Here is a 19185-nt window from a genome sequence, read left to right as displayed (position 1 = left end):
GAGCCCTATAACCCATTAGGTTCTAGTCATATCACAGCCTCTTCATGAGAGCAATTACCACACTGGACTATGAATGCCTGTTTACCAGTCAAGTGCCCCACATGATTATGTGAGCAATAAAGACAGGCAACCTATCACTACAGCACTATCGTCTAAAAACTATTTGTAAGCATGAATCAAATCAATGTAGAAATCAAAATGTGTTGGGCCGGGCACAGTGGCTCATGCCTGTAGTTCCAGCTATTTGGGAGGCTGAGGCAGGAGAATAGCTTGAACCTGGGAGGCGGAGGTTGCAGTGAGCCAAGATCATGCCACCGCACTCCTGCCCAGATGACAGAGCAAGACTCTGTCTCAAAAAAAAAAAAAAAAAATCAAAATGTGTTGACTGGGCATGGTGGCTCATGCCTGTGATCCTACAACTTTGGGAGGCCAATGCGGGAGGATAACTTGAGCCCAGTTTGAGGTAAGCCTGGGCAACATAGCAAGACCCTGTCTCTAATTAAAATTTTAAAAAAATTAAAATGTGAGTGTCAGATAAAAGTCTTGCGATAAGAAGTTATATTAATAAAAATATTATTTTAATTTAAAACTGAAAGAATGACCACTGGTTCACTGATACATGAAATGGAAATATTTTTCCAGAGGAACGTAGTCAATTCAAGTATTTACCGAGCACCCAGGTACACAGACTCTTAAAACTGACAGGTCCTTCAGATACCAAGTGGTTCCAGTCCCGTGTTTTACAATGAGGAAACATAGTCGGATTTTTCCTGACTAGATGGCTAGATGGCTTGCCTAAGGTCACACAGTGAGTAAATGACAGGCAGAGCGGACATCAGAACTCTGACCTCATAACATATCCCATATGCTTCCCAAAACACCACACTGCCCAGTCCTTTACTAGACGCCTGGGCTCAAGCAACCTGCCTGCTCGACCTCCCAAAATGCTTGGATTACAGGCATGAGCCACAGTGCCCAGCCTGTGAGCCTATTTCAATCAAGGAAAATGCTCTCCTTCCCCTGAATTCCAAAGCACAGTGTTTCTAACATTATACATGGTAAATATAAATTACCTTATAGAATGTCTTCACAATATTTGAATTCCCAAAATATTAAATACCATAACAAGTCTCCATGAATGTTTATTGAAGGGATAGATGGATGACTATGTAGATAAATGATTACCACACAACATCATCTGTGTCATCTGCTTAATCCTCTCACTGCCTTATCTTACTCAATATAAATACTCAAAAACCCAATAGTTAATTTTCAGATAGCTTCAAGGCCACCTGGAGACTCACATGACACAGAATGACAGAATTAAAACTTCACCGACACTTTCAAATAGAAGAACAATGTCGACACCAGTTTCAACTCAGTCGCAGATAACATGCAAAAAGAATTTGACTTCCAGTACCTGTTCTTGGTAATGAAATTCATTATCCTCAATTTTCCGAATCTCTTCAAAAATTCTGTGAAGGAGAAAACTATAATTAGAAGATACATTAAAATTTCTGCCTACTTGAGGGAGAAGGGCGGGAGGAGGGAGATGATCAGACAAGGTTAACTATTGGGTAGTAGGCTTAGTACCTGGGTGACAAAATAATCTGTACAACAAACCACCGTGACACAAGTTTACCTACATAACAAACCTGCACATATACCCCTGAACCTAGAATAAAAGTTTAAAAAATCCTCAATAGAAGCATCAACAATAAAAGAGAAGCGTGAAAATAAAGGGACTGCCCACATATGTGTAAAGCCTTAGTATACAATCACATGTAGAGGGATAAGGATATGGAGTCAATAAAGGAAACAGAGCAGAAAATGCCTGAAAAACCATCAAGGCAAGACTAAAGCATGTCTACCGGCAGCCTGAAGCCTCAAATGTACCAGGACTGGCTCCTGGCCTCATTCCAGGAAGTGTTTATTACCTTTTTTCTGGGCCTAGCTTCTGCAGCATTTTTAAATACTGAAAGACAGCGTAAGCAACCTGAAAACAAAACATCCAATTAGTCTTTTGCATAAAATGATATCTATGTAAAAGGAAAAAACAACTGAATTTGAATTATTTACCTCATAAAAATGTTCATAACCCTCATCAGTCAATGTAATAGAAATGCTGAACACTGAATAAGTAGAATTTTGCTCAAATCCTGTCTCACCATTTCCACCAAACAGTGCAAGAGCCCAGCATCTACAGGTGGGGAAAAAATTAACCCAATCAATGTTCCTGGATTGACAGTCTACAGACATTCAAATTAACAAAATATAGAGGCTTTCTATATAAAATGTGGAAACCTGAGCCTTTGATGTAAACATATACTTTCCAACAGTAAATCTAAAAGTGCGAATTTTAAAAGCACAAGGCCTCCCAAGGAATTGTGGTACATTTAGGAATCACCAGAAGGAAATAACAGTCTTTGTTTAATGCAAATACGGACAGATATGGCAACATAGTAAAACATTAACAGTTTTATTAAGCCAAAACCATTCCTTTTGAAGAGAACAGCACAAAATATTCAAATGATGGCTGCTGGAAAGCATTTTGCTTACCTTTTTTTTTCTTTTTTTTTTTTTTAAATAAAGACAGGGTCTTACAATGTTGCCCAGGCTGGTCTCGAACTCCTGGGCTCAAGCAATCCTCCACCTCGGCCTCCCAAGTGCTGGAATTACAGGTGTGAGCCACCGCGCCTGGCCTCACCATTTTTGAACCTGTCTCCTAGGAGAAGCCTTAAGACACTTCTAAAACATACTTAAACTGAATGTCAAGTGAGTTCTTTGAGGCTGTCAGCTAACCTACATAGGTTGTCTAAGAAAGAAATAATGAGACTATACCTTTCCCTGACTAGATTAATTCTGAAAAATTAAAAAGAGAGGACACCAGAATAGAGTCTGAAATTCTAATAAAGCTCAGTAAGGTAGAAAGGTTGTGCACAGCTCAAAGCATATAACATATATTGTGTAAGGTACATATGAACCCAATATCATTAGTTTATTATTTTATAGTTAACTCTCCCCTCTTAGTTTTCTTTGAATGTTCTAGTACACGAAAGTGTCTTAAAAATACTTATTTAAATGTCTCATCTATCCTTCCATTCTCATACTATTCATTTATAGAAAAATCAAACAAGGAATTACTTTAATATATTAGTCTTGATTCTAAAATTGTATTTCTATTATTTGGCTATAGGTGACTTAAACAGGTGCTTTAATGCTTAGGAAACATTCTGCTAACATGGCTGCATATACCATTTGCAGTCTCACCTATTAATTATGATTTACCTACCCAATGAAGTTTTCATTAAAGTCTAGCCTTGGGGGTTAGGAAAGCCTGGAGATCCATAGCATTTAAATAATTGATTTCTTTACCATTCAGTCAAATATAAATTCTTGATTAGAGCTAATTCTTTTATGTAATTCTGGAATCTATTAATTTCATTTATGATTTTTTAAAATTTTGTGTACAAATAACTTCCAACAATGGGCTAAAAGGTGGCTTACAAGGAAATACACAAATATAATATGGCCATTAAAATAATGTAAGTTATTAAAATGACTATAATTAAGCATTAAATTTTATTCTAGGCTTCCTGGCAGCTAAAGTAAAAGAATGCATTATATAATACTTATTGTCTATTATTTTTCAGAGATTGCTATACTGAAAATACTTATTAATTGAATACTTGCTTTTTCCTAAGGAAAGAAAGAATGCTGCCTTTGCCTTCATGTCCAACCAGCCAGGATATATAATGAAGTGGCTTCACCCTTTTAAAAAAATTTAATGGTCAGAAGAAAAAAATAAAAGGTATAAATACACCAGAAAATATTACCTCTAAAGCTACAATAATTGAAAATATAATCACAAACTTATTCTCACATATGTCCACTAAACATGAAATTGTAATTAATTTAGTAGCAGGAAGATAAAAACAGAAAATATAGTAAAATTAACTCTTTCATTTGAGATTACTGAAGAGTACAATCATCCCAAAATTTAAGGGCACTACTTTTTCTCTTGGACACCAAACTTATCTGCTCTCATGATAAATCTTTTTGCTTCACCCAATATGAAATGTAGATTCCTTATCAGTCTAGAACCTAATATAGGTATGAATTACTGTCTGTAAAAGCTTTTGGTACCACATTGGGTTCTGTGGTAAAGTGAAATGTGTTGTTCAGAGGGTCAGAAAATCTTGATTCTAGTTTTAGTTTTTCCTTTAAGTAAATCATGACCTTGAGCAAGATACTTAACCGTATTCTTCTTTTTCTCTTCACTTGCCCAACTACTTACTGAGTTTTCATGAAAATGCAATAACAAGTATAAAAATGCTTTATCACATACTAATAATGTAATAGTCCGAGTAATTGTGCACATGCTGTTCAAATTGTCTTTCCCCCTGGCCTCTACTGTAATTTTGTTAAAGTATTCCTACCACAAAGACATACAGAAAAAAATTGAGTTTTCTGTATATTTCTGTATATATGAGAAAATTTAATTAGGTTACACAGTTAAATTCAGTAAATTCTTGAAAGTCAAGATATGATTTTCAACTATGTTAAGCAATCCTTAAAGCCCATACAACCTTGTTTAAAATATGAATTTGGCTGGGCACAGTGGCTCATGTCTGTAATCACAGCACTTTGGGAGGCCAGGGTGAGTGGACTGCTTGAGCCCCACCCCCCCTCCCAAAAAAGTTAAATTTTTATCAGTTGATTAGCATTTATTTCTAATTGGAAAAGCATTTGTAGGCATTGACTGATCCTTAACTTAAATAATTCTCTGGCCCATGCTACACTGCTCATATAAGATAACTATACAGACAAGTAGAACTCCTTTCCCAATTTGCATAAACCTGCCCTAATTCAGAGAAGTAAATCCTTGGGATTTATGTACCCTAGTCACATTACCAATCCAAATTATTATTATTTTGAGACAAGAGTCTTGCTTTGTCGCCCAGGCTGGAGTGCAGTGGCGCAATATGAACTCACTGCAACCTCCACCTCTCAGCTTCAAACAATTCTCGTGCCTCAGCCACCTGAGTAGCTGGGATTACAGGTGTGTGCCACCACGCCTTGGCTAGTTTTTTGATATTTTTAGTCGAGACAGGGTTTTGCTATGTTGGCCAGTCTGCCAGGCCCAAATTATTTAACTTTATTTTTGACAAGATCGAAACAAATTACAAAAGTTAGCATTCACACTAAACACTTAATTTCAAAGACTTAAGAAAGGCCACTATAACTGAGAAAGCTCTAGTTTTTATATCCAAAAAATAGTAAAATACATAGCAAGGCTTGAAAGCTCCCGGAGTAATCAAGTTCCAGGTTACTGTATTGCTATGTTTATAAATTCAGAACCCCCAAACTTAAACCATTTAGCATGCTTTAAAAATTATTCTCACTTGGTTCTAATGAAGTAAATTTTCCCTTAAACTCTTACCTGTAATGTTGCTGTTGAGGAGGAAGTGCCCATGTGATGGTCAGAGCATGAATTTTTCTGATTGGAACAACTAAACAAAAATATTTTCCAGAAGAACAGATGTAAGTGTTTCTCTATGACTTTTACTACAAGAATGTTTAAAATTCAATATATTTATCCTCCAATAAACAAGGGAAGGTTAAGTACAATGCAGTTATTGTTTCAACTTGCCAATTTTCCAACTCGAATAATGCAATTTTTGTACATTTCTTTTTTATTTGGTTTCAGAGGTAGAGAAAGCAGGGATAAAAGAACTATGAGGATATGAAATGCTGCTGTGTATGGATCTCTTCTTGCAAGAGAGGATACAAAACTAGGAGTCAGGAGACCCATGGCTGAAATTCAGTCCTACCACTATCTTGCTATATGTGCTTACATGACCTGAGAAAATCACTTGCATTTAAATCTTTTTGAATCTGTTTACTCATAGTAAAATGAGTGAGTTGGGTTAAAGTATCTCTAGGATTCTTCCCAATGCTATTATTCTATGAACAGGAAACCTAAAACCAGAAAGAATACAATAAAAAGTAAGTTGTCTCTGGAAAGAGTTGGCTTAATATTAACAGAATGGAGCCAGCAGCAGAAGCGTGTAACAAAACAGTCATTGATTAGGGGAAAGCAAAAGAAAGAGACTGGTAATGGGGTGAAGAAGGAGGGAATACCTAAGGCAATTAGTAAAAACAGAAAAAAAAATCTGCCGTGATAGAATAAAGAGAGATGGTGAATTAAGAATGTTTCTGCAATATTCACTGTAGGCAAATTGTTAAGTAAATTATAATGTAATCACACAACTCATTATGTAGTTATTACAGGTATACTATTAAATGAAACAAAGCAGGAGACAGAATTATATATATACTTTATAATCTTGACTTTGTTAAGAAAATATACCTATTAGAAAATCAGAAAGAAATCTGGAGGCTGGGCGTGGTGGCTCATGCCTGTAATACCAACACTGTGGGAGGCGAAGGCAGGCGGATCACTTGAGGCCAGGAGTTCGAGACCAGCCTGGCCAACATGGTGAAACCCTGTCTCTACTAAAAATACAAAAATTAGCTGGGCATAGTGGTGAGTGCCTGTAATCACTGCCACTCAGCAGGCTGAGGCAGGAGAATCGCTTGAACCTGGGAGGCGAAGCAGTGAGCTGAGACCATGCCGTTGTACTCCAGCCTGGGCAACAGAGCGAGACTCTGTCTCCAAAAAAAAAAAAAAAAGAAATCCGATACAAACGACTTCTCTTCATGGTAAGATTTAAGGGTGATTTCTCTCCCATTTCTTGACATTTTATATTTTTATTTAGCAAATATTACTTTCACAATGAATTTAAAAGGAAACGATTTCCAAAGTGTTTTCCCTCTCGTCTATTTTTATTCATTTAAAGGCAAAAGAGCAGAGAACATGAATGAAAATTTAACAAAACAGAGAACAAAAGGGAAGAAAGGTAAAACAAGGAGAAAGCATGAAATAGACTGAAGTAGCAGCAGGGCACCAGAATCAATCGATCTGCAGCTAGTCAGTGGTCTGCTATCTATTATTAATTAGATCTCCATTGCCCATCTACTTCCTTTCCAACCCAGCTGTATTTTCTGTTGTGTTCTCATTTTCAATGAAAATTGGCAGCTTCAATTAGGTTATAGAGAATGTGCTAACATTATTTCAAACAGTTTTAAACTTTTGGTTCACAAACCTCTATAAAGTTTGTTAAATGCTGGTGTGTCAAATGGATCCGTTAAATGGCCAAAGTTTGGTCTGGGTAACCCACTGAAAATAAAACAAATACATACAAATTTAACTGGCAAAAGCCTTTATAAGCAATATCTTTAGGGATATCTAACTGAGAGATATTTATAATCTATTCTACATACTCCTTCTTGGAAAGCATCCCAGGCATGAACAAATAGATGGCAACACAGCCACAAAATCTTCAGTTACACAATCTGTTCTTAGCCTCAGCCCAATAACTCAAAAGTCTTTACAACTCAAGAGATAGAGAATGAATTTAAAGGATCCCCTCTCACCCCAATATTTACTGACTCTATCAGCCTCATTTAATTTCAGTTCTCCTCCTAGACAAAGCCATTCCAGAAAGAAACAAACTAGAGATAATACTTTTTTAAAATCAACGATTATACATGAAGTGAATATTAGGTATAAAGCACTATATTAGGCACTGTGGTATTTAGAAGACTTGGTCCCTCCTAGGGGCTTCTACTCTGGTTGAAGATATTGTAACTTTAATATTTCTTCCAAAACACAGTTGATGCAAATTAGTATTAAATGCCTCAAAGAATTTTTAACCTGTCTAATTAAGGAACCAAAGTTATTAGTGAATAATATATGAGATTTTTTTTAATGCTCATCAGGGATTGACAGAACCTAATGAATTCCTCTATTAAACACACCTCTGATTTTATTAAAGTTTCACATTTGACATTTCCATAGTTCACACTCAAGACTTCTAATCAGAAAAAACAGCCCCACAAATTTGTCATGCTCTTGATTACCTTTACATACCAAAAAGCACTGCTAATTATCAATGGAAATTCATATAAAGCCAAATTAATAATAACCAATCAGTTGTCATTATAAGTTATTCTAACATTTTATGCTGGTTTCTAATTATGTATTAGAAGACTAATTGGGAAAATCCACAGGTTACCCATCTGATGCAAGAAAAAATATCTGTTTTCATTAATTTTGTTAAAATGCAAACTACTAAGTACAGGAAGAAAGATTTCATTGCTTCAGAATTAAATTTTTTGTAAACTTTGTAACAAAAAGGTAGCAGTAATGTATCTTTTAAATATTTGTACTATTTTGATGAATTTGAGGTGGAGAAAAAATGTTTAAATCATCCTGAACTGAAACTCTACATACAATTTCTTATAAAAGAACATCTGGTTTGACTATATGAAGTAAGTTTTTCAGGCAGTATGGAAAGTCAGCCATCATCTAAAAGATTACTTCTTTTATGGGGAAAACCAGTGCAATATCCAAACAACTGACTTAAAAAAAACAAATTTTCAGAACACAATTTGTCCCAATACGGGGGATGTAAGTGTGCATATTCTTCTGCCTCTCATATAGTATTTTCTTTCGTATCACAGAAAAGCTCTAAATAAATGTAAAAGGAGGCATAAATTTTTCAGAATTATTGCTTACTATATACATTTACAAGCCTGTAAATTTTGAACTATGGAAACTTGGCTTGTCATCTTAGTTTACCCACTCAAAAGCTGTGTGATCTTGACAGTCATTAAGTTTGTTTAGGTCTTAATTCTATCACCTGTGTAAAAATAAAAAAGCAAAAAACCTTTGGGACTCATACAAGATAATGGTCTCTTTAACTCTGAAGGTGTATGATGTATGAAAATAAATATCTTACTTGTTTGGTATCTGAGAGAAGATTTCAGTCACCCACTTTTCCAAAGTATCCAGTGTTTCTTGAGAGGGGAGGGCAGGGAAGAGACAGGAAAATGCAATGACATTATTCAAGGTAGAAATGCAATTAGATTTCTCAGAGATCTTTAGCTAAAAAACAAAGGGATATTTTAATTTGGCCATTACTTGCCACTCCTGAACCAGTAATGGATGAACAGGAAAAATAACAGTAGAAAAGAAAACCTTACGACACACAGAATTTTGTGAGACTCCTTTATTTCTCCCTGGTAAAGTCAGAAAAGGCACACAAGTTTAACAAAAAAATATATCTTTAGCATTAGGCTAGTGTGAAGGACCAAGAGATAAGATTATGCCAACCATCCTACGCCCATTCTAAAACTTACATCCTCTTGGAAGGGTTTTCCATACTAACCCATATTACATTAACCTCTCCTTTTTGCCATCTCATCAGTACTTTTATATTCCACTTGTTTTACATTAATGTACACTTGCTGAGGTTTTAACTCATAGGTCTTCTTTTTAGGCTTTATATATATATAAATCATACATATATATGATTTATGTTTTCCTTTGATTCACTTCTTATATTTAGTAAGAAATTCTTTTGAAATTTATAGTAAAAAACAGATCTAAATGAAAAAGGAAACTTTTTGCTTTATCTGAGTGACCATCATTGAAGAGTATTTGTTAGTTCTACCAGGCACATGAATTTCACTAATTCTCAATAGAGAACCCCATTATATAAAACATGGGATTCAGACTAATCAATTTCTGAATTTATATTATTTATATAGATGTTTGACTCTTAAATGGTATAATTAATGCTAAAAATCTAAATCCTATGAAATCTACATTGTACATAGTTTTCATCAAAACTCTAGCCTAGGCACAGTGGCTGGGGCCTGTAATCCCAGCTATCTCAGAGGCAGAGGCAGGAGGATCACCTGAGCCCAGGCATTTGAGGTTACAATGAGCTATGATTGTGCCACTGCACTGTAGCCTGAATGACAGAGCAAAACCCTGTCTTGCTAAAAAACAAAAACTCTAGGACTTGTTTTAAAATTTTGAAATAAGCATTAATAAGCTCTTATATCTGCCATCACAGAGGAAGAGAATACAAAAGAAACAGAATAACTAGTTCAAGAAAAACACATGGAATTATTTGCAAACACAATAATCAAAAATTCTGAATTAACTTGGGGAATACCAAATATGGAATTGCCTAATTTAGCAAATGTAAAAGGAACCTAGAAGCAATTTAAACAAAAGAATCTACCATACCACGAAACTTTACCTTCAAGTCAACTTTAGTGAACTCATTTTGATCATAAATGCGAAAATGTTTTACATCTAAGAGCCAAGTCAGATTTGATCTTAATTTTGACAATGTAAAAAGCAAAACTTTATAAAAAGGGGAATCACATTAGGGTGAGAGGATTAGCATTTCAAATAGAAATGTGCAAACTATAAGGTATGTTAAAAGGAATAATTTAGCAATTTACTAACTTTGAAAAACAAGTAGGTTGAAATGTAAAGAAAACAAAAGAAAGCTTCCATGATTTCCTTAATGAGAAAAAGTGAATGTGAGTTACTGAAGCCAATGATAAAAGAAGGAAAATAGAGATATTCATCAGTCTTTACATTTAAGATAGTTCTGCCATAGAGGTATTCATCAGTATTTTATATTTAAGATAATTCTTAAATTGTCACCATGTCAATCTCAATTAATCATGCCATTTTTACAGGACCTTATGTAAGAATGAACAAACCAACACTTTGCCCTGTAAGAGTTTGTAATCAATATAGAGTAAATGTAAAACCACAGATACAATTGCAGCTGAAGGTGGCTTAAAAGATCAATTCATGACCTATTAGAATATTAGTACATTCACAGACCAGCCTACATATCTTATCTTACAGATAAGACCTATTTCTGTAACAGAAAAAAATTTGCCTGAGAATCTCATCATCTTGTGTTTCCCTGAGCTTTGCCACTAGCTACATGACATCTCCAAGTTCTGATTTCCTTTACTTTGTATTAAGGTCAAGCACTGAAGTAATTAATAGTACACTACAACACTGATACAGGCAAACAAATCCTAAGAAAGCACTACTTCAAGGTAACTCTAAGAGCCATAATAAATAGTTACCTTTGGATTGAACCACTAAAGTCATGTAATGAGAAGAGTAGTAACGCATCCAGAATTCTCTCAATCTAGCATGTGTATCAATATTATTCTTTTTTGGCTCATGCTTGAGCGTCTCAGCATTTCCTATAAAAGAATGAAAAAAATTATAGATATAACTAAGTTAACTGTGTTAAAAGTCTTCTACATCATCAATGCATATTTTGCTACCATACATGATTAATGAAATAACCCAAGGGACTCAAGAATATTGAACCAGTGTGCAATAATGTATTAATATTAATAAGACAAAAATGCATAAGAAACAATTCTGAAGTATATTTTAATATCCAAGGAATTAATCTCTGGGAAAACCTTAAAAAAACAGACAATAACTCCCTAAGCTTCCTTGCTTAATAATTAGTCTAGCAGTATTCAATCCAGGTTCTTTCTAATTATTTTAATAATATTTTTGCCTAATTCTTTTTTTTTTTTTTTTTTTAAAGACGGAGTTTTGCTCTTGTCGCCCAGGCTGGAGTGCAATAGCACGATCTTAGCTCACAGCAACCTCCACCTCCTGGGTTCAAGCAATTCTCCTGCCTCAGCATCCCAAGTAGCTGGGACTACAGGCATGAGCCACCACACCCAGCTAATTTTTGTATTTTCAGTAGAGACGGGGTTTCACCATCTTGGCCAGGCTGGTCTCGAACTCCTGACCTCATGATCCGCCTCGGCCTCCCAAAGTGCTGGGATTACAGGCGTGAGCCATCGCGCCCAGCTATTTAATTCTTAAAAATAAAACACATGAAGCAAGAATGCCCTATAAAATGTATATAACTGTACAGAAATATACAGGGAAACAAAACACCCTTTAAAGAATAATTCAGATCATCTCATCCTAAATTTTACTCTATAGTCAATAGTATTAATATGAGGCTGTAACTAAATCCTCCCACTAAGAAAATGTCATTATGAAAAACAGACACCAGTTAAACAGTTTACTAGATGAACAAAATTAAGTCGCAGTTCAAAAACTCTTACAGAAACTATTGCTAACTCTGTTGACAAATGGAAATGTCAGGCTGAGGTAGAGCACAGACTTTATAATCAGATAAATAGATGTTCAAATCTCACATCCACCACTTACTATCTGTGTGATTTAAACAAATGAGATAACTTGACTGAAATTTAAAATAGAGATGGGGTCTCACTATGTTGCCAAGGCTGGTTTTGAACTGGTCTCAAGTGATTCTCCCACCTCAGCCTCCCAAAGCATTGGGATTACAGGTGTGAACCACCACGCCTGGCCTAAACCTGTTTATCTTTAAATGGAGATGATAATGGTACCTATCTCTGAACATTGTGATAATGATCAAATGAAATAATTCATGTAGTGTTAGCACAGTATCTGGCACTTAAAAAGCATTCACAAAATGTTAGGTGTTACTCTTGCTATATTCACTGTTAGAGAACGAAATAGAGGCATATTTAACAACTTTGTGTTTGAAAGGCTAACTAGCTATCCTAAAAGGTAAAAGGTACCTAGGGACTCTAGCTTTATAATTTTCAATTCTTTATCAACTTTTCTTATTCCAAATCTTAACTAGAAAATATGAAATAAGATGATGTATTTAGTATCTTACCCCAAAAAAATTTTCCCATAGGATGTCCAGGTCTAGCAAGGCTTCCAAACAACATTTCCTTTCTGTTTGCATCAGAAGGCCTTGCAAGTTGATATTCTGTCAATTTTAAATAAACACATAATAAAACAAAATTCAGTATCTCCTTTATTATATGGAAATTCAAACTTACAGAACAGAAAGCAAGGAATTAACAAAATTAACTTCATGAATCACGTGTTATAAGACTGAAGTGGGAAACTCAATGATCCAGGCCTAGCTCTATGACTTAATATGACCTGTAATTTTGGGTAAATCAATTCAGCTTACCAGAGTCTTACTCTTATTTTTCAAATGAAACACAAGGTAGTTAATAATCTGAAAGTTTCAGCTCTAGGATGCTATGTACAAGATTTTACTGATGAAAATGCTAATAAAATATTAATCCTTTTATCTGGGAATTTGGTCATATATATTGTTTAAATTTCTTCCAAAACCAACTATGTTGGTAATAAAGTATGATGGCTAAGAACAATCCACTTTGAAGTCAGAAATACCTTTAGCTACCGCTGAAGACTGAATGTTTGTGTCCCCCCACCCAAAATTTCTATGTTGAAACTTAATCCCCAATGTGATGGTATTTGGAGGTAGGCGCCAATGAGAAATGATTAGGTAATGAGGGCAGAGCCCTCATGAATGGATTAGTCCCTTGTAAAAGAGACCTCAGAGTGCTCCCTTGCCCCTTCTGCTGTATGAGGACAAAGAGTGAAGGCAGTTTTCTATGAACCAGAGAGCAGGCTGTCACCAGACACCAAATCTGCCAGTTCTTTGATCTTGGACTTCTCAGCCTCCAAAAATGTAAGAAACAATTCTGTGGTTTATAAGCCACCCGGTCTGTGGGATTCTGTTATGGCAGCCCAAATGGACTAAAAACCGCTAGAACTGCAGTTCTGACACTAAGCTCAACAACCTTGAGGAAGTTATCTAACGTACCTGATTCCATTCCTCCAAAACTGTAAGAAAATAAATGTTTTATTTTAAGCCACCATGTTTCTGCAATAACAGGTAATATAGCAGACATGTAAACATATCTACGAAAAGTGATTTAAGACCCCTTGCAACTGATAAAAATAGAGTATAAATATCTGAACACTTAGAGACCATATTTGGAAAGGAAACAAACATTAAAAATAAAGAAGTAAGTAAATAAAAATAGAGACTGCACTTTGACACATAATTAAGATTTAAAAAGGCATTGGACATGCCTTTCATCTCAATCACTAAGACATACTATGCAGGCAATTATATATGTTTATGTGAGTATAAACCATCACTAAAATAAAAAGTCAATTATTAAAAATAATTTCTCGGCCGGGCGCAGTGGCTCACACCTGTAATCCCAGCACTCTGGGAGGCCGAGGCAGGCAGATCATGAACAAAAGCACAACAGAATTTTTACTTTAGTTCAGCATAAACCAAAACTCCATACTGTGTGTGTATATACATATATATTTCTTTCAGCATAATTTTTCAAAGCACAATAAAATATATTCTGGCTTAAAATTGTAAAATCTAATTGAAGGTCTGCTTGTTTAAACACTGGTGTCAACCCACTCTAGAAACTGTATAAAGAAAAACATACTAGAAAGCATTTAAGACACAGATAACAGTTCTTGAGTCTCAAAATATGGAAAGTGCTTTTACAGTTATCCTTAGTTGTTTTGTTTTTTCATCCATTCAACAGGTATTTAACTGGGTTTAAGGTAAAACAGACACTGTGGTAGGCAAGTAAAAAAATAAAGAAAATAAATCCTTGATTTCCAAGGAGCTACTACAGCTAGGAGGAGCTTAACCATTCCATCCTTTTTTACAAATAAACTGAATGCCACAGCTAGACACTTCTGTAAGTTAAACAGGGGTCTGCTGACTTCCAGATAGATCACTCTAGCCATCTGTAGTTTACTCAGCCTAGTAAACGCTTTACATCATTATTAGAACTAGACACTGCATCAAACCAAGGAGGAAAATACTACAAAAAGTGGAACAAATACAGAGACTTGCAGTGCTATAAGCCAAGCCTAACCTATATGAACTGGAAGTCCCCTCAAGTCTAGTATTAAATGCTTCTAATACTTAAATAAATCAAGCAGGGATAATATACAATGGTGATATTTATTGGTACTATGTAATTAAGGAATATTTATAGCACAGAGCTATAATGAAGCCTCACCCTGTATAAGCACATTCTTTTCCTTTATAGTCTTCAATCTTTGAATCTCAAAAGATTAGCCCCTATGGTAAAACCTTCGAAAAACAAAGGATGAAAAAACTAAAATCCACCATCCTTTTCATTTACTTCAAATCTACACTGAATTAGATGTTTAATGACTTCAGGAACAAACATAACACATATTTCAATTTAGTCCTTTAAAATATAAAGATAAAATGGTCTAGAGATAAAGAAGGATAAATGTAATAAGTAACTGGTTTCATGAAGGAAAAAACTGTAGTTACACATAAAGTACTCCTCTTACCACTATCAACAGCTTCAACTTCACGGTCAATTGCATCTCTGATCATTAGTGGGTGGATGAAGAACTGGGCCCATCTGAACAAAAAACAAAACTGGCATTTCCATTTTTGTTCACTTTCATCAATCAACATCTATTATTTTAATTAAGAAACTTACTAAGTTGGAGATTTAATTCACAATCCTAAGTATATAAAATCTAAATAATCTGCATTTCTATATATTAAACTAATATCTACATGTTACTTTAACTTTTTCATTTTGAAATATATTTAATAACAATCATACAGAAAAGTTAACAAAACATGAACATATAAACTACACCTGAGTGGCCCACCCAGGTGAAGAAACAGACCATAGTCAACACTCTAGAAGCACCCAGCTCCTACCCTTACCTCAAGAAATATCCTGAATGTATAGTAGTAATTTCTCTCCTTTTCTTTATAGTTTTATTACCTATATACCTATTTCTAACCCAATGTTTATCAACCCTTTTTATTTCCATTATCAACCCTTAGGAGCCTTTTCGGAAATGTTCTCCTATTCATTCCTTTGTAAAATTGTAATATCACAGATAGTCTATTTATGTAATGTTATGTATATCCATGTTTTTATAGACTATATAAAGCTTACTTTTTTAGTTCAATGCAAGGTTACAGATGACTAAAAACGTTTCAGTTAAAAGTTAAATTAGAATTTTAAAGACTTGGTATTTAAGTTAATCTTATAATTTTATCTGCTTTTTAAATTAATTTTTAATTATATAAACTGTCATGTATCAAATTACATATACAAATTACCACTTATATAAATACATAATAGCAATGCAATTAAATTGTTAAAAATTATTCAAAGATTGGTGTATTGGTGTTTTTCCAGCAAAATAGAATGATTTAAAAAATTAATTTCCTAAAATGTTTAGTAAACTTTTTTTTTTTTTTGGATATAGTGTCTCACTCTATCACTCAGGCTAGAATGCAGTGGCACAATCACTGCTCACTGCGGCCTCAAACTGCCGGGTTCAAGCAATCCTCCTGCCTCAACCTCCGAAGTAGCTGAGACTAGAGATGTGCACTACCATTTTTTTTTAAATCTTTAAATTTTTTATAGAGACAGGGTCTCCCTATATTGCTCAGGCTTCTTTAAAAAACTTTTAACTTTTGCTTGCAATAAGGTAACTTTTAACTTAACTACCTGCTAGATATATTGGGGCATTTTTTTTCTTTTCAGTACTTGGTATGATTAATGATGGGTTGGATAATTTCTGTTGACTTAAATAATGAAACTAATTTTATTTAATTCTGTCACCCAGACTGGAGTGTGTAGTGGCACATCACGGCTCACTGGAGCCTTGAACTCCCCAGGCTCAGGTGATCCTCCCACCTCAGCATCCCAAGTAGCTGAGGCTACAGGCATGTACCATCATGCCCTGCTAATTTTTTTCCCTCACCATGTTACCCAGGCTGGTCTCCAGCTGCTGGGCTCAAGTGATCCACCTGCCTTGGCCTTCCAAAGTGCTGGGATTATAGGCATGAGTCACCATGCCCAGCCTACTAACATTCTTAAAAGATATTTTTATTTAGTGTACAATTTATGATTCTAGTTATTAGTTGGTAGTTATTTTCCTTCAGAGCACGAAGTTGAGTAGTCATCTGTAAGTGTAACTCATCTTCCTTTGAAGAAAATTTTCTCATTTATCTGGCAAAAATTTTCCATATTTCTTCTAATGTATCCTTTTGGAAGTTATTAGACTTTAACCTCTGATTTGATGTCTTACAACAGGTTCTGAAAATTTTCCAGTGATCAACCCTTCAACTGTTGTCTCTACTTCAATTTTCTCTCTCCTCCTTCTGCAACTACAAGTAAAATACATGGGATGTTTTCATTCTATCCTCTATGCTTCATATTCTTTGTATTTTTAATTTTGTGCTATATGCTATATTTGGGTTATATATGTTCTTTATGCTATACTTGGGTTAATTCCTTCTGTCTTATCTTCTGGCTTACTAATTCTATCTTCAACTCTATTTACTCTTAAACTTGTCCATGACGTTTTCAATTTTTTTTTTATCATAGTTCAGTTCAAGATGTATCTTTTCATTTTACAAATTTCCTAGGTCATATTTGACAGTTTCTTATTCCTTGCAAGTATATTCAAATTTGTCTTTTATTTCTTTCTTTTTTTTTTTTTTTGTGACAGAGTCTCGCTCTGTCACCCAGGCTAGAGTGCAGTGGCACTATCTCGGCTCACTGCAAGCTCTGCCTCCCATGTTCAAGCGATTCTCCTGCCTCAGCCTCCCAAGTAGCTGGGGCTACAGGCACCCGCCACCGGACCCGGCTAATTTTTGTATTTTTAGTAGATATGGGGTTTCACCATATTAGCCAGGCTGGTTTCAAACTCCTGACCTCGTGATCCACCCGCCTCGGCCTCCCAAAGTGCTGAGATTACAGGCATGAGCCACTGCGTCTGGCCTTTATTTCTTAAAAAATAGAAAGTATAATTATTTTAGAAATTGTGTGTAACTATGCCAGTACTTGAGATGTCTCAGAATCTGTTTGTGTTATCTGTTCTCAATCATGTTGTATTATTTTCCTGAGTACCTGCTTATTTTTGACTGAATGTTGGTTATTTTACTTGAAAAAATATTTGTAACAATTTAGGGCCTAGAAGGAAGGCATCTTCCTTTTGAGATGCCTTATGTTTGCTTCTCCCAGGCTCCTGGGAACACTACCAGTTCTGCCCATGAAGCTACAATCAAGACTTGGGGTTCCCCAGAATACTCAGGCACTTGGAATCTAGGCTATAACTACTCAGGACGCCTCATCCTTTTTCACAACCTGAAAGTGAAGATTTTGTATTCCCGCTTATAATGGGGAGGGTCTCCTGTTAGAAGTGGATATCCTAAGCTTTGATATTTGTCACTCTTACCATGAAATACTGATAAACTAAAGTTCAAATTTACTGAAAATAGAAGACGCCACCATGGTAAAGACGGCTTCCATGCTCACTTACTTAACTGGAGTAAAAATTTAGTCATTTCCTCAGCTGTTTATTTAAACGATCCAAGATACTTATAAACAATGTGGCCTGTGTGAGGGAATCAGATTTTGCTAACCTATTAAAAACAGGTACTTAATCCATGTTATATAAGAGCATATTACACATGTATAAAGGCTTTTCCTTATACATTGTAGAAGTATAATATTATAGCATTTATTATAGTATTTGCATCCTATAATGCTCTACTTATGGCATAAATTTATGATTTGATATTCTCATTAATTTATCCTATTAATGCAGTGGCTTTCTTATTGGGTGGCTTTCTTTTTAAATAAAAATAAATGTGTAAGGTGATATTCTTAGATGCTGAAGCAGTCCTTGTACAAAACATATTTAGAACAACTCTTTAAAAGGAAACAAAACAAATTTCTTAACTACATTTTATACCAAATTTCATCATCTCTGAGATGGCCAGAATGTATTCATATCATACATACCATTTGCCTATCCTTTTTCCCAATAAAATCAGTTATTTTTCCTTCTTTGTATATGGACAAAGCTAAATATAAAGTTGTAAAAATTCAACTTGTCTTCTGCTTAAGATTTCTTCACACATACAAAGACCTGTTTGGATTTTGTAAAACTTAAGAGCTGAGAACTCTGTAACAAGAGTAAAGATGCAGTTTTCTTCAAAGTTGTATGGTTAAAGTCTCCTCTGAAGGTATTGCTGATCCTGTCTAAATTTATAGGAAAGATCATCTCAGGCATCATTTGCATTGCCTTCATTGATTTATCTTTCTTTTTTTTTTTTGAGACAGGGTCTCGGTCCATCACCCAGGCTGGAGTACAGTGGTGCGATCTCAGCTCACTGCAACCTCCGTCTCCCAGGTTCAAGCAATTCTCGTGCCTCAGCCTCCCAAGCAGCTGGGATTACAGGCCTGCGCCACCACACCCAGCTAATTTTTGTATTTTTAGTAGAGATGGGGTTTCACCATGTTGGCCAGGCTGGTCTCGAATTCCTGGGC

The 19185-nt window shown here is 35.1% G+C and overlaps 1 protein-coding gene across 6 annotated transcripts in view; it reads right to left on the bottom strand.

Annotated features, from left to right (window-relative positions):
• Window positions 1–19185, bottom strand: part of NRDC (nardilysin convertase) — a 90704-nt gene that overhangs the window by 24157 nt on the left and 47362 nt on the right. For all 6 annotated transcript variants that reach the window (XR_010146567.1, XM_054666841.2, XM_054666844.2 and 3 more), the window contains 10 exons: window positions 15164–15237; window positions 12654–12749; window positions 11035–11157; window positions 8868–8925; window positions 7170–7243; window positions 5444–5513; window positions 3694–3771; window positions 2080–2200; window positions 1938–1996; window positions 1421–1475 (listed from right to left, as the gene is read on the bottom strand). Coding sequence is in view for 5 of the 6 variants with exons in the window: in XM_054666841.2 (XP_054522816.1) it covers window positions 1421–1475; window positions 1938–1996; window positions 2080–2200; window positions 3694–3771; window positions 5444–5513; window positions 7170–7243; window positions 8868–8925; window positions 11035–11157; window positions 12654–12749; window positions 15164–15237 (808 nt within the window). In the remaining variant the exon portion in view is untranslated. The remainder of the gene's footprint in view (window positions 1–1420; window positions 1476–1937; window positions 1997–2079; window positions 2201–3693; window positions 3772–5443; window positions 5514–7169; window positions 7244–8867; window positions 8926–11034; window positions 11158–12653; window positions 12750–15163; window positions 15238–19185) is intronic.

Source organism: Pan troglodytes, chromosome 1 (genome assembly GCF_028858775.2).
Source record: "Pan troglodytes isolate AG18354 chromosome 1, NHGRI_mPanTro3-v2.0_pri, whole genome shotgun sequence".
NCBI lineage: Eukaryota > Metazoa > Chordata > Mammalia > Primates > Hominidae > Pan > Pan troglodytes.
Note: the sequence above shows the minus strand (reverse complement) of the source record. Positions and strands in the feature narration are given on the sequence as shown.